The sequence below is a fragment of the Scyliorhinus torazame genome, chromosome 13, assembly GCF_047496885.1.
Source record: "Scyliorhinus torazame isolate Kashiwa2021f chromosome 13, sScyTor2.1, whole genome shotgun sequence".
Classification (NCBI taxonomy): domain Eukaryota; kingdom Metazoa; phylum Chordata; class Chondrichthyes; order Carcharhiniformes; family Scyliorhinidae; genus Scyliorhinus; species Scyliorhinus torazame.
The window spans coordinates 56,195,591-56,223,256 of NC_092719.1; the positions used below are offsets into that span (position 1 = coordinate 56,195,591).

Genomic DNA, 27,666 nt, shown 5'->3' on the forward strand with positions numbered 1-27,666 from the left:
GAGCGCTTTTACAGAAGACAGCATCTATGGATAGCTGAATAAGAACCAAATCCGTTATATCCTAAATGTGATATTTCTCTCTGTTTGCATTAGCGGCAATAGGGTGCATATTTCATGAAGTATTATCCTTGAGAAATTAGACCTTAAAGAACAACATATTGAACAACATTTAATTTGAAAGATGAAGAAAAATTGTTTTGAAGTTTATTACCCAAATCAATCAAGGTGGGCCTAAGAAGATTGAACAATCTACGTTTATATGTTTTTTAAAAATGTACGTTAGCATTAGTCTCATCTGATTGGCTTATTTACTACATACTGATTCCAACAACTGATTCACAGGAGGGATTCTATGATTCTATGTCTCACTTTCCCAGATCTGCTCACAGCTCACTGCACTGACCTGCGTCACATATATTTCACTTGGACGGTTACTTTTCTCTCTCTTTCTCTCTCTCTCGCTCTCTCAACCGCGCTCCATCACTCTCTCTTCCCCTTACGTTCTTCCACTCGCTTTCCACTTTCTTCTTTCTCCTCCTCCTCTCGCTCTGTAATGACACATCAAACAGGTGCAAACTTTGTTTGGCTTTTCTTTCTGTTCCTAGTTGATTCTGAATTTTCGTAGTCAGACATATCTTTGTGGAGTAACAGCAATCTCAAACAACAGTATGATTACCTCCCCCAAGAAGGGTAGCTACTAATTACTTGTCCAACAATTTATGAATGTTGTTGAAACGGTCCTACAATCTCCTCAGCAACCAAGTTATGAGCAGTACAGCTCTCTACAAAACATGTGAATGTATTCCTGACCACACATGGACAGCCACCTTATCCCAGTACTTCCAACAAGGGATGTGCAGAGCTTAAGTAGTAGCTGTGTGCTTGCATACAACACAAAGCGAGGAGGCACTGAACCCTCGGTATATGAACACATGTTCTTTGGTAACAACCTCCTTCCAGTAAATGTCATCCCATAGAATCATAGAATAGAACCATAGAATTCCTACAGAGCAGAGAGGCCATACAGCCCATCAAGTCTGCACAAACCCTCTGAAAGAACACCCTACCTCGGCCAACACCCCCACCCTATCCCCGTAACGCCACCGAACCTGCACCTATTTGGACACTAAGGACCAATTTAGCATGGCCAAATATTGGTGGCCCTCAATTCAACCATTAAGTAACTCAGTTCCAAAGAAGAGACATATTGGATTCAAAACGTTATATCTGTTTCACTCTCCACAGTTGCTGCCAAACCTGCTGAGTTTTTCCAGCACTTTATGTTTTTATTTCAAATCTCCAGCATCCTCAGGAATTTGCTTTTGTATCATTAAGCAGTTCAATTAGTTACCTGGTAAGAGAGATCACTCCACTAAGATTCCACTGCCGGCAATATTCCGGATCACCAGCCCTCCGATCCCTCAGCCCAAAGCCGAATGGGCAGGGAAAATTCAGCTCAGCGTTTCCGCATGTGACAAAGAGCAAAACTAAACATCACCAATATAAGATAGTCACCCAGAAATCAAATAGAAAGTCCAAAAGAAATTCTTCTTTCCAGGAAGTGCTGTAGAACTCAAATTCTCGACACCACAAGTAGTTGAGACAAATAATAGTATAGATGCCTTTAAGAGAAAGCTAGATAAGCATATGTAAAGGAGTAGGGAATTGAGGGCTGTGCTGATAGTTAGATGATGGAGGATGCTCATGCATGGACTGGTTGGGATAAGTAGCCTGTTCCTATACTCTATATTCTGTATATTTTGAAGTTATTCTATATAAAACGATTTTGTACTATCTTGGGCTAAAATAGAAATTGGACGGAATTTACAACCCCCCCCCCCCCCCCTCTCTCTCTCCCCCCCGGCGCGTTTTGCCGTGGCAAAGGTGGCCTGCCATTGTCCAGTGGCAGGATCTTCTGGTCTCACAATTGTCAATGCAGTTTCTTAGAACTTGGTAAAGTTCTTGAAAGTGTGGATGAGCAGAGGGATCTAGGTGTCCATGTACATAGATCCCTGAAAGTTGCCACCCAGGTTGATAGGGTTGTGAAGAAGGCCTATGGAGTGTTGGCCTTTATTGGTAGAGGGATTGAATTCCGGAGTCGGGAGGTCATGTTGCAGCTGTACAGAACTCTGGTACGGCCGCATTTGGAGTATTGCGTACAGTTCTGGTCACCGCATTATAGGAAGGACGTGGAGGCTTTGGAGCGGGTGCAGAGGAGATTTACCAGGATGTTGCCTGGTATGGAGGGAAAATCTTATGAGGAAAGGCTGATGGACTTGAGGTTGTTTTCGTTGGAGAGAAGAAGGTTAAGAGGAGACTTAATAGAGGCATACAAAATGATCAGGGGGTTGGATAGGGTGGACAGTGAGAGCCTTCTCCCGCGGATGGATATGGCTGGCACGAGGGGACATAACTTTAAACTGAGGGGTAATAGATATAGGACAGAGGTCAGAGGTAGGTTCTTTACGCAAAGAGTAGTGAGGCCGTGGAATGCCCTACCTGCTACAGTGGTGAACTCGCCAACATTGAGGGCATTTAAAAGTTTATTGGATAAACATATGGATGATAATGGCATAGTGTAGGTTGGATGGCTTTTGTTTCGGTGCAACATCGTGGGCCGAAGGGCCTGTACTGCGCTGTATTGTTCTATGTTCTATGTTCTAAGTTTCCCGTTGTATGGACCCACGCCACTGGAAACCCACGTAGGGGAACGTCCGGAAACTTCCGGCCATTGTTTTTTCTCGCGAGCTTTCAATGAGATAGCAAACTGCATTGATTGTTCTGCTAATTAGTCATTATAATAGACATGATATATTGGCCACATCATTTAGCAGTTCTTGAGTATCTAACCTACTCCAAATTGTGTCATGTCCAAGATGCTTCATTTTGTCTTTGAGATTGTCATAACAGAATGTGGTTTTAAGAATACCAAAACAGGACTGTCAAAATTTAGCCTTTGTTAATTTGATCTCATAAAATCATAAAAGTATGAGAACACTTTAAATAATGTATTATAATTTTATCCACAAACTTATTTTAGTTTCTGCTTAACCCTATATGTTACGATAAATGTAGTGTGTAGTTTTAGCCTGAGATGCTCCCTCATCTGTGAGTATCTCCAGGATTTCCTGTTTTTATTTCAAATTTCACAGTATTTTGGTTTTGCATTCGTGTTTAATTCACTGCCAATACTCTTTCAAGAGTGTTCACCTTGAAGAAGCCCTGATCTTCTCTTCGATCATATTTCTGTTTGTCTCTTTTATCTTGTTCACCTTGATGGCTTTGTATTTTCCTTCTTACGTTTGATCAAATGCTTCGTTGCATTCCCACAGCTTTCCTCTGCAATTGTCTCTGGCTCCTATTTACCTCAGCAACTTTGACATGCTCTATCTCGACCTGTCCTTGTCCCCAGTCCATATCATCTTCTGCCTCATCCAACGCTTTAACAGAAGCTTTTCTTTGTGTTGATGTTAGATACAAATGCCCTTCTGGATCGTTCTTTCCATTTACTGTCCTCTGATATTTCAAATATCATCCTTTATTGTATTTATTATCCTCTCTGACTTTCACCTCTATGACCCAAAGGCCTCAGCTTCATCCCATGAGCCCTCACCTCAACAATAATAATTATTATTATTGTCACAAGTAGGCTTACATTACACTGCAATGAAGTTACTGTGAAAAGCCCCCAGTCGCCACACTTCGGCGCCTGTTCGGGTACACAGAGGGAGAATTCAGAATGTCCAAATTACCGAACAGCTCGTCTTTCGGGACTTGTGGGAGTCGAGCAAAGCTCTTTCTCTGTCACCTTCATCTTCCACCCTACGTCTTTGGCCCGGAGTCTTCCCCCTGCACAGTGGATCCCTTCTTCCACCTTCAGAATTCCTGTACCATTTTGGACTCCTCCCTCTGGCCACTCTTGATCTTTTCAATGGGAACTGTCCACGCGATATCAGTCATCTTGATTTCTATGCTCTCCTCATTCAGTAGGTGGTGTGGCGGAGGCGGATTCAGTCATGGCCTTCAAAAGGGAATTGGAGAATTGTCTGAAGAGAAAAAAACATTTGCAGTGTTGAGGGAAAGGGGCAGCGGATTAACTGAGTTGCTCTGGCACAGAGCGGGCATGAGCATGACAGGCTGAATGGCCTCCTGAGCTGTAACCATTCTATGATTGTATAAATGCAAATTGTTGTCAACGTTTGTATTTCTGTCTCAGAATTCAGGAGCATTCAATGGGCTTTCTATACTATATCCAGTATAACCTAATGGCAAATAGGAAATGATCAGTCCTGAGGTACATTTGAAGTGTCTTTTCATAGATGCATGATTCTGTTCATGGAAGCTGTCATTTAAAATAAGCATGAATGAAGAGTGTTGGAACAGGGCTTGCATCAAACAATTTTTTGCATTTATTAATTGGTTCAGTTAGGCTCATAAATTGTTCTCGAATCTTTATGAGCACAATCAGCCCACTCCCATCTTCAGATTATTTCTCACTTTTTATGAAATGTTGGCGCCTGAGGGAATTGTTCCCGATCTGTTCTCAACGTGGGACAATGGTGTTGCTGATGGGTAATGGGTAGGATTCGAGCCTAGGATGTTATTTGGGTTATGTTGGAATAAGAGTGGAGCATTGTAAATGTACAAATTCAATATGTTGTGGAGCTCGAAAGCAAACATAGAATCTTTCAGCACTGTGAAGTCCTACAAAGTCTGCTTCAGAAATCCTTCACTGTGACTGGGGCAATGAAAATGCAGCCAACACCAGCATTATCTGGGCTACTAAAAAAAAATCATGTCACCCAATAGAAAGAGGGAGAGATGAGTAAATTGTTTGTTTTCTTATTACAGTAAAGGCACTCAGCAGAAATGCCTCCATTTTAATTAAACGCAACTTGTCCTTTATTCATTCTTTGTATTTGACTGTTAATTACTTGCATCTTATCCTGTCTTTGCCAGAGGAGAGTCTATGCCAACGTGAAGCCTCTGCGGAAGAGGAACTCCATGATGGACACATCCCTGAGCAGTTTGCAGGTTTACTGCATGGCTCTTCCCCAGCCTGTGAGTCTCCAGAGAACCCTTATCATCTGTACACTAAAGCAAATAAGGAGTTCAGCAATGACAACGCCTTGAGAATCAAAGGGCCAACCCGAGAGCCAAATTTAATTAAAGCAAATTCACTACAATGCACAGATGAAACAAATGAGGCACAACGGCTGCAAGCTGTCAGTGATGCATCAATATTAAACCAAGACAGCAAACCACAAGTTCTTTATAAAACCATTTTACACACAAAGGTGAACCAGACTGACACTGACACATTAGTCAGCACCAGAACTTTTCGGAATAACGATCTCTGGACAAGCAGCACAGGAGAGAAGCTTGGCTTTGAGGATAGGGCATGCACTTTAGGAAGGGTAAGATCAGGAGGCAAGACTCTCCTCGAGTTACAATTAGCCCGAAACATTTCAAAGTCAGATTCCAACCTGATTACTTGTTCGCCTATTGAGGAAGAATCAAGGAACAGTCGCTGTGAGTCCGTCTCAAACTACTGTAAAGAAAACAAGCAGTGCACCGGAAAATGTCTGGAACGAACACCTTCTTTCACAGCTGAATGGGAAGAGGTAAGAGTTGTTATAAAAGTACCATATGTTCCAAATGTCAATTGTGGATATTCCAGGATTGCGTAGTGTTTAAATTGTAATTTGTATTAGGGGAACTGAGAGATTATTAAAGCAATGACAAATAAAATGACCAAATAGATGAGTGAATGATGGCTAGTTTTTGGTAGCGTGACATACATTTAATGCAGTAAACTGCAGTCCAGTGTACACTGCCCACCAAATGAACCAAACTTGCTTATGCATTAATGTTAATGTATGAAGCATCTTGAAACATGCAGAGTCCAATAAACACCTGCTTGGACATATGCATTAAAAAGTCATTAATTTAATAATCTGGATCGGAACTCAGTCCCCACACAGGAGTTGTAATTTCATTCTGAAACTAATAAAATGTAATTTGAGAAATAGTTTTTGGGAATAACAGAAATTACTTTGAGCATGTGGTGTGGGCTAGCATACTGTCTTTTCACCCCTGGGAGCTGTATTCCACTTCAGCACAGAATTAGAGGCTGAGAGTCTCCTAGCTGTTGGCTGTGTATTTCGATTGGATATCACTTTGGGGAATATCAATGCAGCTCTTTGTGGATGCCTAAAGAGCTCATGTTTCAACAGTAACAACGAGGCTCGACAGTCTGATTGAGAAGAGCCACAAGATTGTGGAAGGAATCACACGAGTGGAGTAGGTATAATTGGGACTGAGTGGAAGGCATATTTCTGGGGCAGAGATGGGTGGCTTTTATTTGGCAATTAATGGTTCACCTGCTGAAGGCCTGATGCTCTCACTGGAAGTCAAAAAATAGATATATAACTCCATCCTTGGTATCTTCACTGCAAAATACCCGATTAATGAATTCAATAAATTGCAGTATTCTGAACAACACTACCATGAATTACTCAGTTTTCAAGTAATTTTATGCTTTCTGAAAAAGTTGAAAATTTCAGTTGCTTTGATAATTTGCAGAAAATGTGCAAAGTAACTGCTGTTATGATGAGTTTGAGGCGTTGTTAATTCCAGTATTTCCATATTGGTGAATTCAGCATTTCCATTACCCCTAGCCAGGATACCTCTTCACTGACAATATTACATTGCTTTCAACCCTAGGTTATGGGAATTTATGGAGGTTTCCAACATAAAAAGGAGCCAATTTGTGCATATTATCGATTCCAGCTCTTTGCCAGATTAATTGAAGAGTGAATTTCTCTGCTCTGTTTCCCCATAACCTTGTATTATCCTTTTCTTCAAGTGTATATCCAGGTCTCCCTTCAGTGTTGCAATAGTCTCATTTGTTCTCCGTGGGAAAGCATTAACTGCTTCAGTAATACGTTGAGAAAAGCTATTTCTTCAAACCTCTCTTTGTGACCCTAAATTGATGAACCAATTCCCAATTAATAGGGCGCGATTCACACCGCGTGATGCCCGGCGCGGAACCAGACGCGGTGGGTGAAACAGAGGAGAGGCCCAAATCGGGCTTTGCTCCGGTCATGAGCCAATTGCAAGTCACCTGACATGCATTGCCGGCGCAATCTGAATCACACCCTCGCTGGCTTGTTAACATATGCTGACACCACATTCACCTGGTGCCCGGGTGTCACCCGCCGCATCGGTGAGGCCTTAACCAGGTGCTGATTAGTACTGATCTCCAAAAGCAGAGACCAGACGTGATGGCCACTCAGGGGTCCTGGAGGCTATTGGAGCCCCCCGGGGACAGGGCAGGGCAGTACCCTGGCATTTGGACACCGTAGGAGTGCCAACCAGGCATCCAGGTTGGCACTGTCATGGTGCCTGGTTGGCATTGCCAGGATTCCAGGAGCAATTCCTAGGTGCCAGGATGTCCAATTGCAAGTTTGTCACTGCCAAGGGTCTGGTCCTGAGGGAGCTATGCCCATGGCTGGGGGTGGTATGAAGAGTCAGGGGGGTTGAAGGGGCGGTATGATGTGGTCTCATAAAGCTTGGGGGTGATGAGGGAGGAGTGTCCTCGCTTGGGGGGGGGGGGTTAATGCCCATGTCTGCGGGGTGTGGCACTACCCGTGGGTTGGGGTGTGGGGGTCCCTTAAGCTCACTTAGAGATCAGTGCACCCTTTCAAATTGATGCCCTGATCTCTGAGGAGCCAGTCTCGCTGGCAGGTTCAGCTCCCCACTGCTGAAAACATTTCTAAGTGTGGGCTAGACCAGGGAGAATGCACCCAAGGCCCAGAAAAATAACTAAGTGTGGATGAATCTAGGTCTGGATCTCACCCAAAATGACACTTAGATATTTTTTGGCTGAATCGCTCCCATAGTTATTAGCATCTCAAATTGCTTCATAATTTTAGAAACCCGAAAATCTCCTCTTGACCTTCAGTACAGTGTCAGGATCCCACATTTACTTACTTTTGAATAGATCATTGGATTTCGAACAGAAGTAGTCATTAAAGATTGATTCAAGGTTTCCGTGGTGAGGGTAAAAACATTGAGGAAGACAAATGTATGGTTACACCATGCAAACTTCTGCTCTGTAAAGAGACTTGTGTAACTGTGCAAATGTTTTCCTCAGGGTTACAAGCAATCCTTATGATTTCCAGGATTAATTGGTGGCATATGGGAAGGACTGTACCTTTTTGTGGCCAATGAATCATGGAACTCGTCAAGGATTGAGGATTTTAGTCATCAATTATTTTCCGCTTATAGGTATAACATGCACTTTCTATGCATTCTATGCATATAGTTGCATGCAGGATTTTTTGAGGAGAGGAATGTAACTAAGACAAAAGCTGAGCAAACAGTTATAATGGATCCCATGGCGAACCTAATCAGAACAGAACACAGTCTTTGCTTCTGCAGGTGTGCAGAGCTCTGGAAAGGATGAGCCAGTGAAGCAGCCGCTTAGAGATTAATGGTTTTTACTATGTTCTTTGCAGATTGATAAAATCATGAGCTCCATAGGAGCTGGGATCAATACAGGCCTGAAAGGAAAGCATGATGATGCTTCAGGTAAGGAACAACATCTGAAGTTCACACAATTACATTTGCATTAAATTCATGAAGACAGTCGCTTAGCATGATGGCACAGTGGTTAGCACTGCTGCCTCACGGCGCTGAGGTCCCAGGTTCGATCCCGGCTCTGGGTCACTGTCCGTGTGGAGTTTGCACATTCTCTCTGTGTTTGCGTGGGTTCGCCCTCACAACACCAAAGCAGGATAGGTGGATTGGCCATGCAAAATTGCCCCTTAATTTGGAAAAATTAATTGGGTACTCTAAAAATTTATTTTAATAAAAATTCATGAAGACAATTATTTTATGGTTAATGCATAATACGTTTCCTCAAGGCACTTCTCAGAGTGTTTTCATTTATATATCCGTGCTCCATTCAGGGAAAGAGCTTTCTTCCTGGGCTTTGTTAAGAGTGTGCATCATTTGGAAAAATATGAGCTAATAAATGAAATTCAGTGCGGGCTTATTAAAGGTGAATCATGTTCAACTAACTTGATTAAGTTATTTGATGAAGTAACGCAGAGGTTTGATGAGGGTAGTGTGGTTGATGTTGTATATGTTGACTTTTTGCAAACGAGCCACTTAATAGACTTAAGCAAAATTAAAGCCCAAGGGATAAATAGGACATTGGCAACATGGAAAATGAACTCTCAGGAACCAGGCGAGTAGTGATGAATGAAAACAGAAATTGCTGGAAAAAACGCAGCAGGTCTGGCAGCATCTGTGGAGAGAGGAACAGAGTTAGTGTTTCAACATGGGCAGATACATGGCAGATGAGATTTAATGCAGAGAGGTGTGAGTGTTGCATTTCGTAGGAAGAATAAAGAAAGGCAAATGAACAAAATGTGCAATTTTATCGAGGGCATAGGAACGGTGAGATCTGGGGATGTTCACAAACCTTTTGAGGTGATAGGACAATTGAAAAGGCTGTTGAAAATATACCTGATTTGTAGCTTTATGAACAAAGACATAAAGTGCAAAAGCAAGAAATATATGCTAAACCTTTTTAAAACATGCCCTCAGCCTCAGCTAGATTACTATATTAAACTCTACGCAACAAACCTGAGTAAGGTTGCCACAGTTTAAGTGGGAGTGCAGTGAGACATTTACTACAATGGTACCAGCAATGTGGGAGTTCAGGTATGTGAGAGGCTGGAGAACCCTGGGGTTGTTCCCCCTTGAGAAATAAGTTTTTTAAGAATAAATTTAGAGTACCTAATTCATTTTTTCCAATTAAGGGGCAATTTAGCGTGTTCAATGTACTCACCTTGCACATCTTTGTGTTGTGGGGGTGAAAACCAGGCAAACACGGGGAGAATGTGCAAACTCCGAGAAAGAAGGTTAAGAGGAGATTTGATAGTGGTGTCCAAAGTTATGACACCTTGAAACTGTTTCCTGTGGCAAAAGGGTTCGCAATCAGAAGACACAGATTTCAGATGGTTGGCAGAGGAACTAGTAGTGACATAATTATACAGTGTTTTGCTGTGATCTGGAACACCCTGTCTGAGAGGGTGTTGATAGCAGGTTCCCCAGTAACTTTCAAAAGGAAATTGGATAAATGCATGAAGGGGGATAAATTTATAGGGCTATGAGGTAAGAGTAGGAACGTGGAACTAATTGGATAGTTCTACCAAAGAGCCAATGCAAGATAAGATGGTTGATTGGCCCCGTCCTGTGCTGTAAGATTCCATGCCTAATATTAATGCCCAGCTGCCGATACCATAACTGGCACCCGTCCTGCTTGCCATCACTCTTTTTGCCATTGACCTACATTGATGTCCATTTACCAAAGACTTGAATTTGCACGGTAGTGCAGTGGTTAGCACTGTTGCTTCACAATGCCAGGGTCCCAGGTTCGATTCCCGGCTTTGGCCACTGTATGTGCGGAGTCTGCACGTTCTCCTTGTGTCTGCATGGGTTTCCTCCAGGTGCGTCGGTTTGCTCCTACAACTCCAGAAAGACGTGCTGTTAGGTGAATTGGACATTCTGAATTCTCCCTCAGTGTACCCGACCAGGCACTGGAGTGTGGCGACTAGAGGATTTTCACAGTAACTTCATTGCAGTGTTAATGTAAGCCTACTTGTGACAATAAAGATTATTATTATTTAAATTATTTCTTGCATTTAAATCCCTTCACAGCGCCACCCTTGTCTATCCCCGTAACCACCTCCAGCCCTGCAAACCTTTCCCTGACCCCCCTCTCTCTCTCCCCCCCCCCCCCCCCCCCCCCACACACACACACCCACCCACCACCACCACCACGCTCCTTCTCGCCCCATCCTTGGTGGCTGTGGCTTTCGGTCACTTTGCCTTGAAGCTCTGTAATTCCTTCTAAACCCCTCTGTCTTTCTATCTCTCTCTCCACTGTCTACAGCTCTCCTCAAAAGTTCCTCCCCCAACACCTAGTATCACCACCTTTGAGTTAGGCGGCAGTACTTCTTTTGACAACGCCCCCATGAAATGCCTGGAGACAATTTTGTGTGTGGTATAAAATGCAAGTAATTGTTATTAGATGAGAAAACTGTCTTTTTTTTTATACCATGATGTTATTTGCCACTGCATCAAGAAAACATAGGTACCCATCAAATTCATCACAGCTGCTGCATTCACCTTCCCTTCCCAAAATAGCTGTGATTCCCCCTTTAATGAAGAATAACATGAGAAGCTATGAAATGATAAATGGTTGTTCAGTTTGATATGTAGTTTCTTGCTCTGTCATGCACTGTTAGAAAGGCAGTTCTGATGCAATATGATATACATTAAGACAGTTAAACAGAGGTCTGAACAGATGTTAATGTGAATACTCTCAACTCAAGTTTGTGTAGCTTCCTTTGAGGCCAAACTATTTGAATGAAAAGTTAAAAGGTGTCCTTGAACAAGCTGTTGGTGTAACCCCCCCCCCATAAAAGATTTGAAAAATGTTCATTGCTTTATAAAAGTTTTAGTATTTCTATTGGAAGTGTATTAAATTGTGATATTGTTTATACATCATATTGTGGACTGGCGCTTTCAGTGTTTTGTGGAGGAGGAAGCAGCAGCACTTACAGAAAGCAGACGGAAGAATTTTGTACAGTGGTATCTCCTGCATTTGTTTTAACTGAACTCATCATTCAAGGTTGGCGTATCTGTGTGTAGGAGGGAACAGCATCAGCATCTGCATCAGCAACAGATTTACAGCTAGCAGACAAAGAAATCTGGTTTTCTGATGGCCTTTATAGAGACTGTGAGGTGTAGCCTGGGCTGGGCAATGAACAGGAGAAGGGGGGGGAGCATGAAGACTGGTACAGCATACTGATGAGTGTGGGAGTACTTGATAAAAAGAATCCTAGCTACTGGCAGAGCAGTGCTTACCGTGGAGAACTGCGACATTCACACGTTCAGGGACTAGCCTGCTTTTAATATTCTCTCTCTGATGTGTTCTTTAGGCAGAGTACTCTCTATATATAGATAGATAGACACCTTGGCATGCTGGATCCACATCTTATTCTAATACCTGCTGGCTGTGAGAAGCGTTCCAGCATTTAGTCAAGCTACTGAGAATATTATCAACAGAGTTGTGCACCACAAAAGCTATCAAGCTGGCGGGCTCATTCGACAGTCACATTCCGAGGAATACGATGTGGCAATGCCACCTCTCAACCTCGGAATGCCCCTATTACCGGATTGATGGTATGTCACTTCTGAAGCGTCTTCCCATTCAACCTCTTACAGGACCCAGAGTTGTATTTCAGACTGTGGGACGGTGGCTGGAGAGCATAGGACTCCCCCAGTATGAGAACCACCTGCTGGCAAACGGATTTGACAACATCCAATTCATGGTAAGCCACCTTCTGTTTTATTTTTTTTTGCGCATGAACAGTTGATGTTTTCTCAAGACCATGCTACTTCTTACCTCCCTCCCTTGCTTTTTTTTTTCCTATTCCCATTATATCATGACCTGCATCCATTGTACTGTTGCCCCAGCAACTGTGGACCTTAGTGGCCCAGTAAACTTAATACTGTAAAGCTCTAAGTATCTATTCAAAAAGGACCGAGGGAAGCATCAGTTTGTCTACAATTAACCTCGATGGATATATCAGTTTCTATTGCAGCATAACTGATATTCCTGTTGAGTGTGAGCATGTGTGTGTAACTATGTATGATATCTTGCACTCCATTGGGGCTGCAGAACATTCAGAGTTTAGATTTTGGAAAGAAGTTATTTTGGAAATGTGCATTTGCACAATGTACAAATGAACACTGTAATTGAACTCTGTGCAAATGTGCACACCTAAAAGTTTTGCTGCTTGTGACTAACTAACAAAGCACTTGGATGTTATAATGATGAAAATAGTAAGATATGTGAGATTTCAATGGCCAATAATCTTAGGTTTAAGGGATTGTTGTAACATTTTAGAATTGCCCATCTATATTCTGCAATAAAGTAAAAGTTAATGTAAAATTCGAACTTTGTTGACTCAAGTCCATTCCGATGATCAAATTTGTGATTAAAACAAAGTAGAAGTTACCTGTCTGAGCCACATTGGAAGGTGCCTCTCAGTACTTGCAGAGGACCAATACGTTCTCTTCTACCTGCTTTACAGAAATAATTTTAGTGCATTTTTCCCCCTACTGTGTACAACTCATAGAAATATGTGGTGACTTTCAGTGAGAGAGAGAGAGAAAGCAATTATTGTAGTTACTAGGAGACCAGCTATAATTAGCTGTTTCTTACAGGGAGTGTCAATCACTGACAGAATGCCTACATTATAATCTTTCCTACCCACACTAAGCTGGAACCAGGATTGATTTTTAAAATGGATGTAGATAAATTGGATTAATGCAAAATTGTATGTTGTTTCTTGTATTTGTCTTGTTCATAAAGCAGAATTATAATTCTACAGCTTATTTATATATAATTTCAGTGGAAGGATATTTGTTGCTGGTGCTCAAGTTGGCTTACTCCGTTATACTGTGCATTTAGTATAATTTAAAATATTAAATTTAATTTTTGATTCATTTTCCATTCTTTCAAACCATAAGTCTGACACGAAAATAAACAACTTCCATTACACAACAGCCTCTGCCCAGAGCTCAATAGAGAATTGTGTGTTAATTATATTTAAGGGATGTCCTAGTTTTTCAGTTGTAAAAATGCTGAAGGTTAAGGTTTTGGACAGTGAGGTGTACAGTAACTCAGCAAGGTTACCCATTCCTTTCAGGTTACTCATAACTGGTGTATTTAACCATAATCTGCAGTGTTTCTGTCGATTGTCAATTTGGAAAGCATTGTGTTCAGTATGTTGCGCAGATATTTTAACTTTTTAACCTGAGGGCAGATGTATTTTTAAAATTAGGGGTAGTTAACCAAAATGATTGGCTTTGATTCAGTCAAATTCAAATTTCTGTTTTCTACAGACAAGTAGTTGAACTTCACTCGTAGATTCTCCTTTAGAAAATGATCATTATTTTAGTAGAGACACAGAAACAGAAATACGGGTAATGTTTACCGCGGGAAAAAGAGTAATGTAAAGAATATTTTTAACAAAGAATACACTTCCTAAATCCTTATAATGTTTATATAACCTCATGTAATAATATATTTATATATCACTATAATATATATGGATATTATATATATATATATATATATACATCCAGGTTCTCAAACCTGTTCCACAACACAATCAAATCATAGCTGACCTGTTCCCCTTCCCCTTTCCTGGTTGGGTGAATATTGGGTGAAATCATGCAGAAGCGATGGGGAGCCCCTGAACTGACTGAAGTGCTGGTGAGACGCCTTTATTCAGGAGGTACAGCTGCACCTTGTACCACTCGGGTACTTACAGGCCAATGGCGGGATTTCCCATCCTGGGGCGGAAGGCACATACGCCAAGAGCTGTCAGCCAATCAGAAGCCTGAAGCTCTTCTGTACTCAACAGCTCCACTGGGGAAGTGGTGGCTGCTGCCCGTACGACACCCTCCTGAGACCTCAGATCGAGGAGGGACTCAGGCAACATTGAGACCTGGTGCCTTTGAACAAGGCCCCGACCCCGTAACCCTGTACGCCAACACGTAAGCCAGGGTTTTCTTCTTGTAGTCCCTGCATGGCAAACCTCCTGACCACTGCTGGGTCAATACCAGTGGCAGCAGAATGAGGCTCTTAGGTTGACATTAATTGCCCATTTAAGGGCCTCAATGGATGGGGGGGGTGGGACGGGGAACGTCATCCATGGACTTTCCCATCACATACCTAATCAGGGTAGCAGCGGGGCCTTTCCCACCCAATTAAATGCCTTCCTGCCACCACGCCCACCATAGGGTGAGGGCAAAAGACAGCAGTGATTATTCGTGTTAAGCTGCTCTGCCCACCCACAAATGTACAACAGCTTCTCACCTCAGCAAACTGAATGTGTGGCATTTTCATGCTTACGTTTTGATATTTCTCATTTAGTTATAAATAAAGCAAATCATTTGAAAAAGTTTACTTGGCAATATGTTTAGTTATATCTTTGAAGACTTATTCAGAGATCCTTTCAAAGGTTAGGACACTTGGGACATTCTCCTTGCATTTGTGAGTCACAACAATAAAAAAAAGTAGATTTCAGTGAAAAATTCCTGTCACACAAAACAAACTTTTCTCTTTTGGGTACTATTGAACTTGTTGTATGTTCCCTGCGTTTCTGCCTTTATTCCAAATTTCCAGCCTTTGCAATTATAACTTCCCACCTTTGATGTGGAATTCCGTTCAATTAAGCCCATACCTAAAGCAGCAGTATTCTGACCAGTTTCTTAGTTTGTCTTTTTTTTAGATCCCAATATAATCTAATTGTTCCATGCAACCAACATAACATTGTAAAAATGAGGGACTTCTTTCCACTTGCATCATTGTATGTGCAGCTGCAAATATTACACCCCCTCAGCAATTGCTATTTATTTATCTTTCATTATTCGACACGTAAAATGAGGGACTTGCCTTCATGCATTTATTAATCTGTGTCTATTAAAAGCCCTTGAAACAACTGAGAAACATTTAATATTCCAGCTGCTGTGCAACTCAAATTATATTAAGAGAACCATTGGCACTGAAAGTATTGCCTTAAATCAAATTTCCAAAATGATCTGATATGTGTAACTTCTGCGGTGCTTTCGACATACAGTCACATCATAATTATTGCGGAGAATTTTATTTAGTAAAAGCTGAAGGAGACTGGTGTTGATTAGAATATTTGATTGAGATTGTTTTCTGGACGAAGGTGTATTCGTGTGGTACACGAGAATCCGTTCAGTGCTTCTGTCGCCACCAATGATTTTGACAAAATTATCAGAAATTTCAACAATTAAGGAAAAGAAAATAATCAGTCGTTCCAATGTTCTGGGAAGAGCGCTAGTTGAATTCAGAATATTCTTTCTTCTTGGCATTTTTTTTTTCATGAACAACCAAGCGGTAACTTTAATTTTCTGGGGTAATCAGAGGGTTGTGAATATTTTGTATAAATAAAAGGCTGAGAATTATAAATGGTGCTTGCCTATCTTTCTTCAAAACACTCTGATACTTTCACTTTTCTTGGTTAGTAAGCATTTCCTTCTGTTTGTGAGCAACAATCCTTCTATTTGCTTAACTTCTTGTAGTCTCTTTAAGACTGAAAGCTCACTTTGATGACTAAAAGATCCATGAAAATCCAATTTGCCTCCTTTTCAGGACATCACTGGCTTGCATTATTCACTTCTTTTCTTTGCACACCTGTATTTTCTTCTTTCCCTTTCGAGTACATACCCGTTTTCCTTCAGCCTGTGTTTGAGTCTGATCTCTATCATCTATGCAAGATAGCAGTTACAGCAACTATAAAGAACGACTGGGATAAATATTGTCAGCTCAAAGTACACATGCAGATTTTAGGAAATACATCTTCACCTCAGGTTGTGAACTGGCTTAATAAATTAGAAGTGACCAAGAGCAACTGGCATCCAGCTAATGGTACCTGTGCACTTTGGTCATGAACGATCAGTTCAGCATTTTTCTTCTGGCACCTGTTAGGAAGGATTAATGGTGTCGTGGAATTCTTTAAATCGTCAGCCTAATACACAACAGTGTAGTCATTAACAGCACTGACAAGGCTGTCTTTCCATGTTACAAGTGAGTAATCTCTACTGATCCAGAGAGGGCCTGTCAGTGTGGTGAAAATAAAGTTTTTGACAGGTCGCTGTCAATGAAACAGAGACAGTGAATATTGGCAAACATTTGTCATTGATTGTGTAATACCAAAACCATTGCATTGAGGTAGTAGGAGAATGAGTGACTGTCCATCAAAAGATTGGAGTAGGGCCAATAAGGGCCAAAACTGTTGTACTTCTTAAATTGCTTCGTTGAGGGTCACATGATCTGCTCAGACCTGGCTTCCAGTCCCTCTGCTTTCCCATTCCTGTTTGCTGAAGCATTACAGAGGGGAGAAAGAGCCCTCTGCAGTTGTGTTTATAATTCTGCATGTATGGCATCAGGAACAATGAAGTGATTAGGGTCAGGTTTTAATAAGCCTTTTCTCTGGATGTGACATTTCCATGATGCAGCATTCTGAAGTCAGTAATCATTGCATTGTGCCGGGGGGAACAAAATTAATACATTTACATTTTTAATGAGCAGCAGCTATTTACAAAAATGTACCCTCTGTACTCTTGACTTTCCGAGCAAACAAGAACATTCAAAATCTGAAGAAGAAATAAATTCCAGCCTTTATAGGATTGATGTTGTTAAATATGGACTGATTTCAGGACATGTAATAATTTGATCACGGTGTACCCATCATGTTTCTAAATCATGCACTCACTTTAAAATCCCTTCATGGCCTCCTTCCTCCCAATCTCTGTAACCTCTTTCAGCCTTACTATCTCCAAGAATTCTGCATCGTCCAACTCTGACATGTTGTACCCCTCCCATTCCCTTTGCTCAGCATTGGAGGCTTTGCCTTCAGTCATCAAAGCCCTACACTTTGGACTTCCCTCTTTAAAACATCTCTGTATCTCTAATCCCCATCTTCCTTTAAAACCACCACTCCCACCAAGCATTTAGTCATCTCCTAATATCGGCTTTGTTGGCTTGATGTTCTCCAAGTTACTGGTATGTCTACTGATTATAGAGTCATAGAGTCTTGATGTTTACAGCATGGAAACAGGCCCTTCGGCCCAGCTTGTCCATGTCGCCCAGTTTCTATCACTAAGCTAGTCCCACTTGCCCACATTTGGCCCATATTCCTCTATACCCGCCCTGGTTCACGGGAGAGGAGATTTGGAACATTAAAGAGAAAGGACAAGGCAAATATACAGGTTAGTGATGTGGATAATAACCAAATTGTGACAGGAAGTGACAGAGAGTGCACCAGCAAATAGGGTCAGAGTAGGGGAAAAATGGTAAAAAGAAAGAACCAAAGGCTTTTAATCTGAATGCACGTCATATGCATAACAAGATGGGTGAATTGATAGCACTGTTAGAAGTAAATGCGACTAATATGGAAGCCATTATAGTGATATGGTGCCAAAGTGACAGTGACTGAGGCTTGAATATTCAAGGATATTTGACATTTCAAAAAGGGGGTGGGGTAGCTCTGTTAATAAACAATGAGATCAGTATAGTAGTGAGAACTAATCTAGTTTTAAAGGAGGTAAAATCAGTTTAGGTAGAGATAAGAAAATAGTAAAGGAAATAAGTCACTGGTAGAAATGGCTGCATGACAGCAACTGCACTGTCGAACAGAGTATAAATCAAGAAATAATGGAGGCTTTTAAGAAAGGTGAGATTTTAATCTTCAGATAGGACAAATCAAATTGGCAAAAATTGCCTGGAGGATGAATTCGCAGAGTGTATTCAGGTCATTTTCTTGGAACAATATTGTTGTGTATTCATTTTTGTTCCTAGGTGGAACAAGGTCACTTTAAGAGTCCAATCACACGTGATGTATAGATGACATCATCGGCCATTTGCACAGGCAAATGGGCAGTCTAACTGAACAGCCTGTAGTGTAAACACCTTTCCAATAAAGCTCTTGTTTGTTTGTACCATTGTGGTCTGCAAGCCTATCCTTTAAAAATACCACAAATAAACCCGGTGACGAGGAGGTCAGAACCACAGTAGCAGACTCCAGGAGTAAAATACAATATAGAAAAATCAGGGATCCATCCAAAAAGGATTAAGAAGCTAAAAAGATGTTACACCAAAGCTGGCAACGGAGAGCTGACAAATATTGGTAGCAGCCAATTGGTAGCAACCATCGAAGGAACTGAAATTTAAACATAGATTATGGATGAAACAACATTGAAAAGAAGCTCGCCACGTGCTCTGCCTGGAAAGATCTGGAACAGTGCAGGGGGCGCTGAGAGTAACAAGTACCCTGCAATAATAGTTTTGAGCTGGGTGTGTTCCAAACCTCGAAAAGAAACAGGCTGAGCTCAAGGGTACCTTGTTTGGAAAAAAAGTAGTGAAGTAGTGCTAAAAGATTCATGGCACATTGTGCTTACGCAAACCATATCCACACTAAAAGTGGTGGGGACTTTTGGTGCCGTGGAACCAAATGATGAGAACACCGAGCGAACAAAATTGCAGCAGGTATTGTAGTCCCAACTTTTCTGAGTACAACGGGGAACAAAACATTAAACCTCCTGTGAAGTCTGGTGCAGCCAGAAAAGCCAGGTTTGAAAACCTAAAATGAGATTGGGGAGTTGTTGCAGGGCCATTTTTCACCTAAAACTTTGGTCATCGCTGAGAGGTTCAAGTTCCACAAACATAAATGTAAACAACAAGAAGGTGAATCCTTTGAATAAATTAGCTGAATACTGTGAATTTGGAGATATTTTGAACAATACCATTAGTGACAGACTAGTGTGTGGGTTAAGAAGTGAAGCTGTCCAAAAAAGGCTGTTAACAGAAAACAACTTAAACCATAGAAGTCACAATCTCTATAGAATTAGCAGCTAAGGAAGCCCGACAATAAAGTTTTAGCACATGAATCCATAAAATGTTGGCTGTGACCGGAACACAGATGCAAGTTCTAAATGGCCACCCATGTGTAAAAACTGGGCACGCAGCAGTAGTCTGTTGGTGCAAAGAGCAAAAAGCAGGAATTGTGGTAAAATGGGGCATATCAAATGTGCCTGTTAGGGAAAAAAATCAAGTTCCAAAAAAGAACTATAAAAATAAAGAACCAAGTGTATCAAAAGGAAAACCAAATAGAGGGAAAATAATCCACGCAATAAAAAAGGCCCCGAAAAAAGGACCAGAGTCACAGTCAGATGACAAACTGTCGTTCAATGCACTGGCTATTGCAGGTGCAACAAAGAGTTACTGGTCACTCCTTTTCTGGACAGACAGCCGGTGAAAATGGAGTTGGAAACTGGAGCGGGAGTTCTGTTGGTACCAGAAACGGTTTACCAAGAGAAAGTATGACATATCACCTTAAAACCCGCAAAGATGATATTAAAATCATATACTGGGGAAGTGGTTCCATTGAGGGGCTGTATCGATGTAAGTATGCAGCAAAATGGACAGAACGCAGACTTGTCCCTGCACGCCATTAAAGGTAAGTATCCAGCCCCAATGGAGAGAATCTGGCTGGAGAAAATCAAGCGATAAGTGGATAATGAGAATCCTGTAGATGCAGTATATCTGGACTTTTGGAAAGCATTTAATAAGGTGCCGTACAGAAGGTTGATTCACAAGGTGAGATCACATGGGATTAGGGGTAACTTATTAACTTTGATAGATGACTGGCTGATGGACAGGAGACAGAGAGTTGGGATAAATGGGTCTTTTTATGGATGGCAAGATGTAACTAGTGTGCCACAGGGTTCGGTCCTTGGGCCCCAGCTGTTTACAATCTATATTCACGACTTGGATACAGGGCTAGAAGGATCTATAGCCAAATTTGCAGATGATACAAACATATGTGGGACAGTAAGTTGCAATGAGGAAATAAGAACCTTACAAATGGATACAGAAAGGTTAGGAGAGTGGGCCAAAATGTGGCAGATGGAGTTTAATGTGGATAAGTGTGAGGCCATGTATTTTGGTCAAAAAAATCGAAAGGCAACTTATTATCTAAATGGGGAGAGGCTTCAGGGTGCTCTGATGCAGAGGGATCTAGGTGTCCTCGTGGATGAGTCACATAAAACGAGCATTCGGGTGCAGCAGATAACAAGGGGGGGATCCTCAAACCCACTAATGCAAGTGATTGGGCCACACAGATAGTACCTATGATGAAGACCAATGATTCGCTACGCATACGTGCCGATTTAAAAGTCACTATCAATCCAGTGCTGTGTGCAGAGCAATACACTGCTTTTAACTAATAATTTATTTGCTGGGTTGGCTGGAGGCCAGCATTTCAGTAAAGGTGGCCTTAATCAAACTTATCTCCAGATAAATGTGGATCCAGATTCACAACAATATTTGACAATCGTGACACACAAAGGGCTATTCAGGTGTAACAGGCTTCCATTTGGTATCACGTCTGCGCCGGTGTTGTTCCAACATGTCATGGATCAAATTTTAAGCGGACTAGGAGGAGTCCAATGCTACGCAGACTCTACTTTAGTTACAGGAAAGAATGAAGAACATCATCAAAATTAAATGCTGCACTCCAGAAACTAGAAGATTATGGGTGAGTACAGAAAGATAATTATAAAATCTTCAAATATTCTATTGAATACCTGGTACACATCATTGATTCCCGAACAGGCACTGGAATGTGGCGACTGGGGGCTTTTCACAGTAACTTCATTTGAAGCCTTCTCGTGACAATAAGCGATTTTCATTTCACTTCATTTCAGATGCAAAGGGATGGCACAAATCACCTTCAAAAATAAAAGCCATGAATGAGGCATCTGCACCTCAAAACGTCAATCAACTTTGACTGTTTTGGGGGTTATTAAACTTTTATGGAAGGTTTATTCCTAATCTAGCAACTATTTCCAAGTCTTTATACGACTTATTGTGTCAAAATAGGAAATGGAAATGGGTGGATCAGTGCGAGAAGGCCTTCGTACAAGCAAAAGAGGCACAACTAAAGTCAGAAGTCCTGACACACTTTTATCCAAAGTTACCATTGCAACTGGATTGCGATGCATAACCTTATGGGGTGGGAGCAGTGGTTTCTCACATAATGCCCAATGGTGAAGAGAAGCCAATAGTGTTTGCATTAAGATCCTTGAACAAAGCACAGATAGAGAAGGAAGTTCTAGGCATTATTTTCAGAATCAAATGTTTTACCAATACCTATTTGGAAGAAAGTTTACTTTACTAACGGGTCATCGAACACTGACAATGATATTTGGGCAGCACACCGGAATTCTATCTCTGGCAGAGATGGGCATTCCTGTTGTCAGCACATACATACACGATAAAATATCAATCAAATCGCCATGGAAATGCAGATGGACTCTCTCGATTACTTCTACCTAATGAATCATTGAATAGGGTAATATTTTCTATTTTGAAGATGGCAACACTCCTGTAACTACAGGACAAGTTAAGAAGTATACCAGAAATAATCCACTACCATCAGAAGTCATGGACATGGTACTTTGTGGCAAATATACAGGAGCAAAACTGGAGGTGAAGCCAAATGTTACCCGAAGATTTGAACTATCTGCACAGGCTGGTTGTTTCCTATGGGGAATGAGGGTCATCGATCCATCATTGCTGAGGAAACACATCTTAAACCAACTTCATGAAGGTCGTTGTGGGATAGTAAGGATGAAGGAGAGGGCCAGAAGCTATTTTTGGTGGCCAGGGCACGATAGCGAAATCAAGGAAAAGGCAGGCATGTAAAAGGTTTGAAACCTGCCGTCACTAGCCCCATTTCCCACAGGAACGGCAAGAAAGGCCATAGCAAAGCGTTTGTGTAGATTATGCCGGACCATTCAAAGGATGAATGTTTCTCATTGTGGTAGACACGCACTTAAAATGTCCTGAAGTCGCCATTCTGAAGACTACGTCCTCACAGAGAACAATACAAAGGCTGGGTGAGAATTTTGCAAGATTCGGCTACCCTGAACAACTTGTTAGCGACAATGGGCATTTCACAAGAATTCACAAATGATCCAACAGAGGACAGAATGCAACACAGATCTGCTCCTTATTATCTGATCACAAATGGACTGGGTAAAAGGTTTGTTCAGACAATTAACCTGTGAACCAGGACAGCTTAGTCTAAATACTCTACCAATTCCTGATGACATACAGGAATACAACACATTCGACAATCCAAAGTTCCCTGGCATTACTCATGGTAAAATGTCAGTTACGCGCAGCATTTGATCTGTTGAAGCCACCTAAGGCAAGGGACATTTATCATAGAATTTACAGTGCAGAAGGAGGCCATTCGGCCCATCGAGTCTGCACCGGCTCTTGGAAAGAGCACCCTACCCAAGGTCAACCCCTCCACCCTATCCCCATAACCCAGTAACCCCACCCAACACTAAGGGCAATTTTGGACACTAAGGGCAATTTATCATGGCCAATCCACCTAACATGCACATCTTTGGACTGTGGGAGGAAACCGGAGCACCCGGAGGAAACCCACGCACACACGGGGAGGATGTGCAGACTCTGCACAGACAGTGACCCAAGCCGGAATCGAACCTGGGACCCTGGAGCTGTGAAGCAATTGTGCTATCCACAATGCTACCGTGCTTCCTCTCAACATTGTTGAGAGGAAACAGCAAAGTCACATTTTGCGACGTGAAAACAGGGCTAAACGCTGTTTGTCAGAAAGGTCAGGAAGTGTTGGTAATGAACTATACCACCAGTGAGAAGTGGATACTTGCCATCGTCTTGACACAGACAGGACCGGCCTACACTGTTCAAACTCGGGTTGGTGTAGTGTGGAGGAGACACGCTGATCAACCTTCAGCAACTAGAACTAAATTGTCAGACAGAGTCAACTGAGAGTCCGCAACAAACTGTGCCAAGTGAAGACTTAGACACTCCTGAAAACCTGACAATACCAGAAACAATTGTGAAAGCCATTTCAACACTGAATCAACCTCTAAAAACTGCTTTGACTCCAGTTGAGACAACTACAGACAACATCCAAACTAAACCGAAAATACCAGAAGTGGCAGTCAATTCAAAAATGCAGACACCTGAGGTTCACCTGAAATTGACATCCTCTGAAACATGTAACTTTACTTGTCCATATTTTAACTTTGGATAACGTTATATTGTATTTCCTTGAAGGACTTTGAATGTAAAAGGGGGGGGGGGGAAGTGTTGTGTATTTATGTTTGTTCCTAATTGGAACAAGGTCACTTTAAGAGTCCAATCATGTGATGTGTTGATGATGTCATTGGCTGTTTGCGTGGGCAGAAGGGCATTCTATCTTAACAGCCTGTAGAATAAACACCTTTCCAATAAAGCTCTTGTTTATTTGTACCTTCATGGTCTGCAAGCCTATCTTTTTAAAAAAACCACAATTACGTTCCAGAACAACCAGAGAACAGATTATTTTAGAGCTAACTTGTAATGAAGGATTAATTAATGACCTCATAGTAAAGGATCCTCTAGACAAGAGTGATCATAATATGATGGAATGTCAAATTCAGTATGGAAATTTGGATCTGAAACTAGTATCTTTAACCTAAATAAAGGTAATTGCAAGGGTACAAAGCAAAGTTGTCTAAAGTGGAATGTGAAAATAGGTTAAAAGATAAGGCCGTAGAAAAGCAGGGCAAACATTTTAGGAGTCATTTCTCTCAACAAGGATATATTTCAATAAGAAAGAAAGAAGCTATGAGAAAGAGGCTCTGAGAAAGTCAAGGGTTCTATCAAATTGAAAGAAAAGTTGTACAATGTTGCATAGATTAGCAGTAGGTCAGAATATTGGGAAATCTTTTAGAATCCAGCAAAGGATGATTTTTTTTAAAAAGAGAGAATTTGGAGAGTGAAACTAAAGAACAAAGAATAGTACAGACAGGAACAGGCCTCGGCCCTCCAAGCCCCCGCCGATTACGTGTCCTATCTGGACCAACTGCCTGTATCCTTCTATACCCTGTCTGTTCATGTGTCTATCTAGATAAGTCGCAAAGGTCACTAACATATCTGCCTCAACCACCTCACTTGGCAGTGCTCCAGGCCACCACCGCCCTCTGTGTAAAAAAACTTACCCCGCACATCTCCATTGAACCTATCCCCCCTCACCTTGAACTTGTGCCCCCTTGTAATTGTCATTTCCACCCTGGGAAAAAGCCTCCAACTGTTCACCCTATCTATTCCCCTCATAATTTTATAAACTTCTATCAGGTCGCCCCTCAGTCTCTGTCTTTCTAGGGAGAACAATCCCAGTTTATTCAATCTCTCCTCAGAGCTAATACCCTCCTTACCAGGCAACATCCTGGTAAACCTTTTGTTTACTCTTTCCAAAGCCTCCACATTCTTCCGGTGACCAGAATTGGACATAGTATTCCAAATGTGGCATAACCAACTATACAACTAACATAATTTGCAAACCTTTATACTCGACGCCCCGTCCAATGAAAGCAAACATGCCACATGCTTTCTTTACCACTATTTCCACCTGTGCTGCCACGTTTAAGGATCTGTGGGCCTGCATGCTCAGTTCTCTCTGTGTCTATGCTCCTGATGGTTCTGCCATTTATTTTATTGCTCCCACCTGAATTGGATCTACCAAAATGCATCACCTCGCATTTGTCCGGGTTAAATTCCATCTGCCATTTCTCTGCCCAATTTTGCAGCCTACCTATATCCTGCTGTATTCTCAGACAATCTTCATCACTATCTGCAACTCCTGCACTCTTAGTATCATTTGCAAACTACATTTTCTTCCAAGTCATTAAGATATATTACAAACAGCCGAGGTCCCAGTACTGATCACTGCGGAACACCACTAGTTACAGACCTCCATTCGGAAAAACACCCTTCCACTGCTACCTTCTGTCTTCTATGGCCAAGCCAGTTCTGAGGCCATCTAGCCAGTTCACCCCTGACTCCGTGTCATTTAATCTTTTGCACTAGCCTGCCATGAGGGACCTTGTCAAATGCTTTACTAAAGTCCATGGAGACAACCTCCACAGCCCTTCCCTTATCAATCAGTTGTGTCACCTCCTCAAAAAACTCAATTAAATTAGTGAGCCATGACCTCCTTTATACAAAACCATGCTGTCTGTCTCTAATAAGACCATTAACTTCCAAATGTGCAAAGATCCTATCTCTGAGAATCTTTTTCAACAATTTCACTATCACTGGTGTCAAGCTCACTGGCCTGTAATTACCCGGGTTATCCTTGCTACCCTACTTAGACAATGGGACAACATTGGCTATCCGCCAATCCTCTGGGACTTCACCTGTGACCAATGGGGAAACAAAGATTTCTGTTTGAGGCCCAGCGATTTCACCTCTTGTGTCCTTCAGTAATTTGGCCCTGGGGATTTGTCTACCTGAATGCTTTTTAACACACCTAGCCTATCTGTTTGCTCCAATATTGCAGCAAAAGGGCCCATTTTACAATGCTGGCTATCAAATCTTTCCAGGTTATCATATTACCTCCTCGTAATAAAGACTTGTTTTAAAGTGTTTGCATATCCTTCTGAGACACCACCAATCAAAGTGTCCCTCTCCTTTGTGAATACCGATGCAAAGTCATCTAGGATCTCACCATAGTGGATGCATTGGCTGTAATCTTCCAAAATTTCCTAGATTCTGCAATGGTCCCAGATGATTGGAAAACTACAGATGTAACACCACCATTTGAGAAAGGAGGGTGACAGGCAGCAGGAAACTATAGGCTATTTGAATAACATTTGCCATTGTGAAAATTCTGGAACTCATTATTAAGGAGGTTAATTTCAAATTCTAATTTCAAAAATTGTAATGCAATCAGGTGGAGTCAACATGGTTTTGTGAAAGGAAAATTGAATTTGCCAAATTTTTTAGAGTTCTTTGACGATGTACAAAATAGGGTGGATAGAGGGAAACAAGTAGATGTGGTACATTTGGATTTCAAAAAGACATTCCGTGAAGTGTCACGTAAAAGGTTGCAGCACAAGGGAAGAGCTTGTGATTTTGGGATGATATATTAGGGGATGGGGAAAAGAATTACAGGATGATGCTCTGGGGACTGGGGTTCAAATCCCACCACAGCAGATGATCAAATTTGAATTCAATAAAAATCTGGAATTAAAAGTCTGACCAGGAAACCAGTGCTGATCATTGTAAAAACCCTTTCCTGCCCTTTAAGGAAGGAAATCTGCCATCCTTACCTAGTCTGGCCTACTTGTGACTCCAGATCCACAGCAATGTGAATGTCTTTGAGATGGCAGAGCAAGCCACTCAGTTCATGAGCGATTAGGGATGGGCAATAAATGGTGGCCCAGCAACGGCCACATCCCCAAAAATATTTTTTTTTAAATGAATAGAGGATTGGCTACCTAACACCGAAACAGAGTTGGGATACATAGGTAATTTTCAGGTTGGTAAACTGTAATGGAGTGCTGCAGGGATTAGTGCTGGCGCCTCAACTATTAACAATCTTTATTAATGACCTGGATGAAGTAACAGACTGTATTATAGCCAAATTTGCTGATGATACAAGGATATGTAGGAACGCCGATTGTGAGGAGGATACAATCTGAAAGCTTAAATGAGTGAGCAAAAAGTGGCAGGTTGGGTAGAATGTGGAAAAATGTGCGGTTGTCCACTTTGCCGGGAAGGAAAGCAGAATATTATTTCAGTGGAGAGAGGCAGCAGTCCAAACGGATCTGGGTGTCCTTGTACATGAACCACACAAAGTTAGCATGCAGGTACAGCAAATGATTAGGAAGACAAATTGAATGTTAGCCTTTATTGCAAGGGGGATGGAGTATAAAACTAGAGACGTCTTGCGACAGCTGTACAGGGCATTGGTGAGATCGCACCATTTTGGCCTCCTTACTTAAGGAAGGATGTACTTGCATAAGAAGCAGTTCAGAGAAGGTTCACTAGGCTGATTCCTAGGATGAAGGGGTTGTCTCATGAGGAAAGGTTGAGCAAGTTGGGCCAATATTCATGGAAGTTAAGAATGAGAGGTAATCTTATTGAAGCATTTAAGA

General features: G+C 41.7%; 1 protein-coding gene across 15 annotated transcripts in view; it reads left to right on the top strand.

Annotated features, from left to right (window-relative positions):
* Positions 1–27,666, top strand: part of anks1b (ankyrin repeat and sterile alpha motif domain containing 1B) — a 1,303,035-nt gene that overhangs the window by 1,083,613 nt on the left and 191,756 nt on the right. For 13 of the 15 annotated variants that reach the window (XR_011934063.1, XM_072471544.1, XM_072471547.1 and 10 more), the window contains 3 exons: positions 4,960–5,624; positions 8,523–8,595; positions 12,307–12,413. Coding sequence is in view for 14 of the 15 variants with exons in the window: in XM_072471544.1 (XP_072327645.1) it covers positions 4,960–5,624; positions 8,523–8,595; positions 12,307–12,413 (845 nt within the window). In the remaining variant the exon portion in view is untranslated. Of the gene's footprint in view, positions 1–4,959; positions 5,625–8,522; positions 8,596–11,728; positions 12,414–27,666 lie in introns of those variants that run through there. The other 2 variants (XM_072471562.1, XM_072471563.1) reach the window with 2 other exon arrangements.